Raw genomic sequence first — 7,442 nt, forward strand, 5'->3', positions numbered from 1 at the left:
AGCATGATCCTCTGATTCTTCTGTTGCAGCTAAATCTCCAGGACCAGACCCTGCTGACCGAGATCCACCAGCTCCAGGAAGAAGTTGGCTTTGGTGACCCCTCATTCTAACGTCACCCCATGTCTTGTTAGGGAACTCCGCACACCTCGGAGCATCCATTGGAACTGAACAGACGTTTGTTGTTCACCGTAATAACATAATGAGACATTTTGCTGTGAAGACCACCAAAGGCCCTGAAGTAGACGTTCCTAAAGTGGGCTTCCGCTACAACTAAAATCAAATTCTTGCTTTGGACCACTTGCACCTCTAACACATGGCAACCCAGTTCAGAAGATGCTGACAGGCTCAGTCTCCCCCATCTTCCTATGTTCCTAAGAAACAGAATGAGACATTTCTGTGCCTGTGTTCTCAGCTCCGCCCACCACTGTCCCAAGGAGGTCTCTCTTTAAATGTTGAATCTATCAGTTTTTTTACATGACAGAGAAGACATCTGGAGGAGAAAAGCTGGCCATACACGTATAGATTTTTATTTCAAGAATATTCACTTTATTCTCCCATCAACAAAGACAGAGTTGATGGGGGAATCCCTCCTGCAGAGCCATTGGGGGAGATTTACTAAAACTGGAGCACTCTGACTGGTGCAGCTGTGAATAGGAGCCAATCAGCTTCTAACTTCAGCTTGTTCAATGAAGCTTTGACAAGAAAACCTGGAGGCTGATTGGTTTCTATGCAGAGCTGCACCAGCATTTGCACCGTGCAGTTTTAGTAAATGACCCCCATAGTGTTCTCCAGTGGGGGAAGCCCTACCTGCTGGGAGAACGCAGCGCTCATAGGTTGCTACGGGCAACACAGCCAGTTTTTTGCTTTTGGACCCTTTTCTAACTGAGGTCCTTAATATAATAAAGCAGCTGTTTGTTATTCTGATGAGCAATAAATAAACTATCGATAAAGCACTTATGTCTGGCTCTGATATGTAACGATCAATTATTTATAAAGCACCAACATATACCATAGTGCTGTACATAATCTGTCTGTTCCTCCTATTGGTCTTGCGATGCTTTTCTCAAAAGATCAGAAAGGATAAAATATAATAAAGAGCTAATACATGTGTAAGATAAACCGAAGCTGGCCATACATTATACAACTTTCCTTTAGATTTACCAAAACCATCTAATCTGAGGTCATTCCTAACACTTCCAATGTGTACGCAGTCAGGCCGGCCCTCGCACTGCACAGCTGAAGGTAAATCTAAAGGAAATTGTATAATGGATGCTCAGCTTTAGGCCTCGTGTACACTGCAGCTGATCAACTGACGTTCAGGAGCTTTTCTGCGTTTTTTGTTCAGCAGCCCCTGAACTCCCCCTAATGTTCTCCTATGTGTCCGTGTACACATCGTCCTTTACAGGCAGCTGAGTTTACAGTCATTTTTTTGAAAGCACCAAACTTGTGTTCAGGAGTAGATTTTATCAGCGTTTCAAACGCCAAATACTTGTAAACGCAGCTAACCGCGTTTATAAGCATTTGTGTTTAGATGCAGTTTTTAACTGTTCCATGTCCAGATGCTGTCCGGAGCCTTTTTTCATCATCAGACATGCATGCAAAGTGTTTCCCATGTATTTAAATGGACCCGGTACACCAGCGCAGTCAGTTCCAGGTTTCGCGTGACGGAAACAATGGTAGAACGCGCCGCATTATGCTCATGATGGGATCCATAGTGAATACAACCAGAAAAGACAGGTCATCTCCACACATACTGCTCTCTCTGCTTCTACTCTCCCTATTCCTCTCAAAATGTCTGAAATAGTTAATTGTTTAGTATTTTTCAGTGCATTCGGGAAGGTCTCCTGATATTATCTTTAAAAAATGCTTCTAAACGCAAACGCACATAAACGCGGTATGCAAATGCGGCTAAACTGACATTTTTTGAGCTACGTTTTCCAGCAGTCAGTTTCCATCGTTCTGAAGAGTTTTCCAAACGCCCCGTGTACATGGAGCCTAAGACTCATTTGGAAAACTCATTTTGCAGCGATCAGCGACATATAGCGGGACTGCAGTGGCCATTCTGATACTGGGGGGGAACTGACTTGGTGTCACTGACATCCCCAGTGACACCAATACAGTGATCAGTGCTAATAAAAAGCACTGACACTGTACTAATGGCACTGGGCAGGAAGGGGTTAACATCTGGGGCTATCAAAGGGTTAACTGCGTGCTGTTTTACTGTGTGCTGCATGTGTGCTTTCAACTGTAAGCACACTGTTTTGGATGTCAGTGCGGTGTATGGGGTGGGGTGTCGGTTCTGTGTACGGGGTGGGGTGTCAGTGTTATGTACGGGGTGGGGTGTCGGTGCTGTGTACAGGGTGGGGTGTCGGTGCTGTGTGTGGTGTCAGTGCTGTGCACAGGGCGGGGTGTCGGTGCTGTGTGTGGTGTCAGTGCTGTGCACGGGGTTGGGAGTCGGTGCTGTGTGTGGTGTCAGTGCTGTGTATGGTGTGAGGTGTCAGTGCTGTGTAGGGGGATGAGATGTCAGTGCTGTGTAGGGGGTGAGGTGTCTGTGCTGTGTACGGGGTGGGGTGTCTGTGCTGTGTATGGGGTGGGGTGTCAGTGCTGTGTACGGGGTGGGATGTCAGTGCTGTGCACAGTGTGAGGTGTCGGTGCTGTGTAGGGGGTAAGGTGTCGGTGCTGTGTAGGGAGTGAGGTGTTGGTGCTGTGCAGGGGATGGGATGTCAGTGCTGTGCAGGGGATGAGATGTCAGTGCTGTGTAGGTGGTGAGGTGTCAGTGCTGTGTAGGGGGTGGGATTTCAGTGCTGTGTAGGGGGTGGGATATCAGTGCTGTGTAGGGAGTGAGATCAGTACTGTGTAGGGTGGGATGTCGTTGCTGTGTAGGGGATGAAATGTTAGTGCTGTGTAGGGGGTGGGATTTCAGTGCTGTGTAGGGAGTGAGATCAGTACTGTGCAAGGTGGGATGTCGGTGCTGTGTAGGGGGTGGGATGTCAGTGCTGTCTGGTGGTGAGGTGTCAGTGCTGTGTAGGGATGATGTGTCTGTGCTGTGTATGGTGGGGGATGTCAGTGCTGTGTAGGGGGTGAGGTGTCTGTGCTGTGTATGGTGGGGGATGTCAGTGCTGTGTACGGGGTGGGATATCAGTGCTGTGTAGGGGGTGAGATCAATACTGTGTAGGGTGGGATGTCAGTGCTGTGTATGGTGGGGGATATCAGTGCTGTGTAGGGGGTGAGGTGTCAGTGCTGTGTATGGGGTGGGGGATATCAGTACTGTGTAGGGAGTGAGATCAGTACTGTGCAGGGTGGCATGTCTGTGCTGTGTACGGTGGGGGAAATCAGTGCTGTGTAAGGTGGGGGAAATCAGTGCTGTGGACGGTGGGGATGTCAGTGCTGTGGACGGTGGGGATGTCAGTGCTGTGGACGGTGGGGGATGTCAGTGCTGTGGACGGTGGGGCGGTGGGGGGTGTCAGTGCTGTGGACGGTGGGGGGTGTCAGTGCTGTGGACGGTGGGGGGTGTCAGTGCTGTGGACGGTGGGGGGTGTCAGTGCTGTGGACGGTGGGGGGTGTCTGTGCTGTGGACGGTGGGGGGTGTCTGTGCTGTGGACGGTGGGGCGGTGGGGGGTGTCAGTGCTGTGGACGGTGGGGGGTGTCAGTGCTGTGGACGGTGGGGGGTGTCAGTGCTGTGGACGGTGGGGGGTGTCTGTGCTGTGGACGGTGGGGGGTGTCTGTGCTGTGGACGGGGTGAGGTGTCTGTGCTGTGTATGGTGGGGGATGTCGGTGCTGTGTAGGGGTGAGGTGTCAGTGTTGTGTACAGTCTATCAGTGTGATCTCTACCCTATGGGCGGGGATAGGAGAAATCAGCCAGTAGAACTCCGGGGGGCGTGGTCATGCATCATAGCTCCTCCGTTGCTCGGTTACAGATTCTCAGCGTCCATGAGATTATCATCCCGCGCCCGGGGCAGAGGAGTGACGTCACCGACACAGAGGCGGCTGTCCGGGCGGGAGGACTGAGTTGCGGACTGCAGAGATGGCTGGAGGTGAGCAACTGTATACTGAGTGTGGCCCTAACGTGAGGGGCCCGTATCAGTGCTGGGTGTATGATAACGGAGGGATCGGTGCCGGGTGTATGATAACGGAGGGGATCGGTGTCGGGTGTATGATAACGGAGGGGATCGGTGCCGGGTGTATGATAACGGAGGGGATCGGTGCCGGGTGTATGATAACGGAGGGGATCGGTGCCGGGTGTACGATAACGGAAGGATCGGTGCCGGGCGTACGATAACTGAGGGGGTCTTCGCCGGGCTTACGATAACGGAGGGGGTCTTCGCCGGGCTTACGATAACGGAGGGGGTCTTCGCCGGGCTTACGATAACTGAGGGGGTCTTCGCCGGGCTTACGATAACTGAGGGGGTCTTCGCCGGGCTTACGATAACTGAGGGGGTCTTCGCCGGGCGTACGATAACTGAGGGGGTCTTCGCCGGGCGTACGATAACTGAGGGGGTCTTCGCCGGGCGTACGACAACGGAGGGGTCGGCTCAGGGCGTACGACAACGGAGGGGGTCTTCGCCGGACGTACGACAACGGAGGGGGGGTCGGCGCCGGGCGTATAGTTAATTGAAGATGTCGGTTTCTGATGTAGAAGTAAGTGGGGGCCCATGGTGTGTATGTGAGGGCCCATGGTGTGTATGTGGGGGCCCATGGTGTGTATGTGGGGGCCCATGGTGTGTATGTGGGGGCCCATGGTGTGTCTGTGAACAATGAGCAAAGTGCAGCCTTTTTGCATGACAGATAAAGTTGATCTGATGCATTGGCCCTTTAGCAGCCAATCAGAATCCATCAAAATTGTTACTTCATCTTTGATATCCGCATTCCTCTCTGCACTCCCGTTGTTACATCCTCCATTGTGTGTCCTGTTCATGACATCATCATCACACCTCTCTTGTCTCCCGTCCCCCCAGTCTGGCAGCATCCATTTGTCAACATCTTCAAGCATGTTCGTCTGGAAGAATGGAAGAGATCGACCAAGGACGGGGATGTCACCAGTGTCATGGTAATCTTCCTGGCTGTCCTAGCTTGGCCACCGTATGGAAGGGGGTTTATGAGCTCTATGAATAAGAGCAGACAGGGACATCTCAGAACATAATGGGGTTTATTTACTAAAGCTGGAGAGTCCAAAATCAGACTCCCTTCTGCATAGAAACCAATCAGCTTCTAACCTCAGCTTGTTCAATGAAGCTTTGGCAATGAAACCTGGAAGCTGATTGGTTTCTATGCAGAAGGGAGTCTGATTTTGGACTCTCCAGCTTTAGTAAATAAACCCCAATGTGTCCGCACACCACCTTTGCCTGCATTTTGTTGTCCTTGTGTGAACTCCATAAATACAGTTCAGGGGAAGGATATAATCTTACCTTTTAAGGGTTGCCCACTGAAAAATACTTACATTTTGGATGGATGCTGAGAGTAAAACCAACAAACTGTGTCGTAGAATCTCTGTGCTGGAACCCTCCTGGACACATTCCATGTTGTATTTTTACATTTGTTTTATATAAGGGGAATAGAACCAGAGGAGTGACAACACATAAAAATGTTGAGCAGGAACACCAAGGGGGAGGCAATGACTTGTAAGCCAGAGTTGACTGTGCCCATCAAATTATTATTATTATTATACAGGATTTATATCCCGCCAACAGTTTGCTCAGCACTTTACAATATAACGGGAGACAATACAGCAACAATACAGTTCAATACAAGAGGGTTAGGAGGGCCCTGATCCTGGGAGCTTACAATCTAAGAGGGAGGGGCTGGTGGTACGAAAGGTAGTAACTGTGTGGGATGGACTGATAGGAGGAATAGAAGATTCCATTATTAGCTGAATCCAGGATAGACTTCCCTGAAGAGATAGGTTTTCAGAGATCGCTTAAAAGTGGGCAGAGTAGGTGATATTCGGATAGATTGGGGTAGAGAGTTCCAGAGGATGGGGGAGGCTCTGGAGAAGTCGTGGAGACAAGCATGGGAGAAAGAGACAAGGGAGGTAGAGAGCAGGAGGTCGTGCAAGGAGCGGAGAGGATGGTTTGGGTGATATTTGGAGACAAGATCGGTGATGTAATTTGGGGCAGAGTTATAAATGGCTTTATATGTTATTGTGAATGTTTTGAATTTTATTCATTGGGCAATGGGAAGCCAGTGGAGGGATTGGCAGAGAGGGATGGAGGACACTGAATGGGAGCCAGTGGAGGGATTGGCAGAGAGGGATGGAGGATACTGAATGGGGGCCAGTGGAGGGATTGGCAGAGGGGGATGGAGGACACTGAGTGGAAGCCAGTGGAGGGATTGGCAGAGAGGGATGGAGGACACTGAATGGAGGCCAGTGGAGGGATTGGCAGAGAGGGATGGAGGCCAGTGGAGGGATTGGCAGAGAGGGATGGCTGATACGGAACGGTTAGTAAGGAGGATGAGTCTGGCAGCAGCATTCATGATAGACTGAAGAGGGGATAGCCTGCGATGAGGTCGGCCAATGAGGAGGGAGTTACAATAGTCAAGGCGAGAGATAACAAGGGAGGGAATAAGTTGCTTAGTGGTTTCCGAGGCTAGGAACGGGCATTTCTTGGAGATGTTGCGGAGGTTGGAGATGTTGCGGAGGTTGGAGATGTTGCGGAGGTTGGAGATGTTGCGGAGGTTGGAGATGTTGCGGAGGTGAAGTCTACAAGATTTGGACAGTGATTGGATTTGGGGCTGGAAGGACAGATGGGAGTCCAGGATTGCACCTAGTACCCTGGCATGAGGGGAGGAACTGATGGTTGTATTATTGATCTTGATGCCACCTACATGGGCTGAAAACTGTAGAGGTGAGTAGGAGTACCCAACCATCCAGCTGGAGAGGAACCGAGCAGAAAATATGGCAGGGAGATCTTCATTTTGAGAGTATGCAGGACATCTATGAAGCCAGTCAGGCCACCACAGTCCATTTTCAACTAAGAAATGACTTCTGGGCGGGTCGGCTATCTAAATGGTCCCAGAACTACAAAAGTGTTAAAGGAGTCTACGTCTTTTGATTGATTTTCTTTTCTAAATGATTGTTCTTTTCTCAGCAATAAGTTTGTTATCCTTATTTTATTTCCAGGATAAAAATGTGAAGTGTACAGTATACAAGATTCGGGGCTCAATCCCTGCAGGAAACTACATCCTGCTCCCCAAAACCAGTTCCCAGAGCCTGGGCCTGACAGGGCGCTACCTGTACGTGCTGTTCAGACCGTTACCTGGAAAACACTTTGTGGTGCATGTAGATGTGAGCGCAGAGGTAAGACCTGATCTGTGACATGGTTCAGGACCCCGAAAACAGATGATAATCTTGGGGGGAGGTCACACACACTAATCCTATTTCCCAGAATATAAGAGAGAGGAAAAAAAACTTCCAATCTATAATCTGAGTTGGAGACCTTTTGGCC

General features: G+C 50.2%; 2 protein-coding genes across 2 annotated transcripts in view; both read left to right on the forward strand.

Moving 5' to 3' along the window:
- The window catches only part of CFAP70 (cilia and flagella associated protein 70), a 71,749-nt gene extending 70,796 nt beyond the window's left edge, over positions 1–953 (forward strand). The window contains exon 28 of the mRNA XM_089657500.1: positions 30–953. Within this exon, the coding sequence (XP_089513626.1) occupies positions 30–110 (81 nt within the window). The 3' untranslated portion in view covers positions 111–953. The remainder of the gene's footprint in view (positions 1–29) is intronic.
- A 2,963-nt stretch (positions 954–3,916) lies between these two features.
- Positions 3,917–7,442, forward strand: part of WDR90 (WD repeat domain 90) — a 68,558-nt gene continuing 65,032 nt past the window's right edge. The window contains exons 1-3 of the mRNA XM_089657501.1: positions 3,917–4,034; positions 4,956–5,047; positions 7,118–7,294. Of these exons, the coding sequence (XP_089513627.1) occupies positions 4,025–4,034; positions 4,956–5,047; positions 7,118–7,294 (279 nt within the window). The 5' untranslated portion in view covers positions 3,917–4,024. The remainder of the gene's footprint in view (positions 4,035–4,955; positions 5,048–7,117; positions 7,295–7,442) is intronic.

The sequence above is a fragment of the Staurois parvus genome, unplaced genomic scaffold (genome assembly GCF_062004578.1).
Source record: "Staurois parvus isolate SC_StPar_1 unplaced genomic scaffold, SC_StPar_1.0 ptg001005l, whole genome shotgun sequence".
In the NCBI taxonomy this organism is placed as follows: Eukaryota; Metazoa; Chordata; class Amphibia; order Anura; family Ranidae; genus Staurois; species Staurois parvus.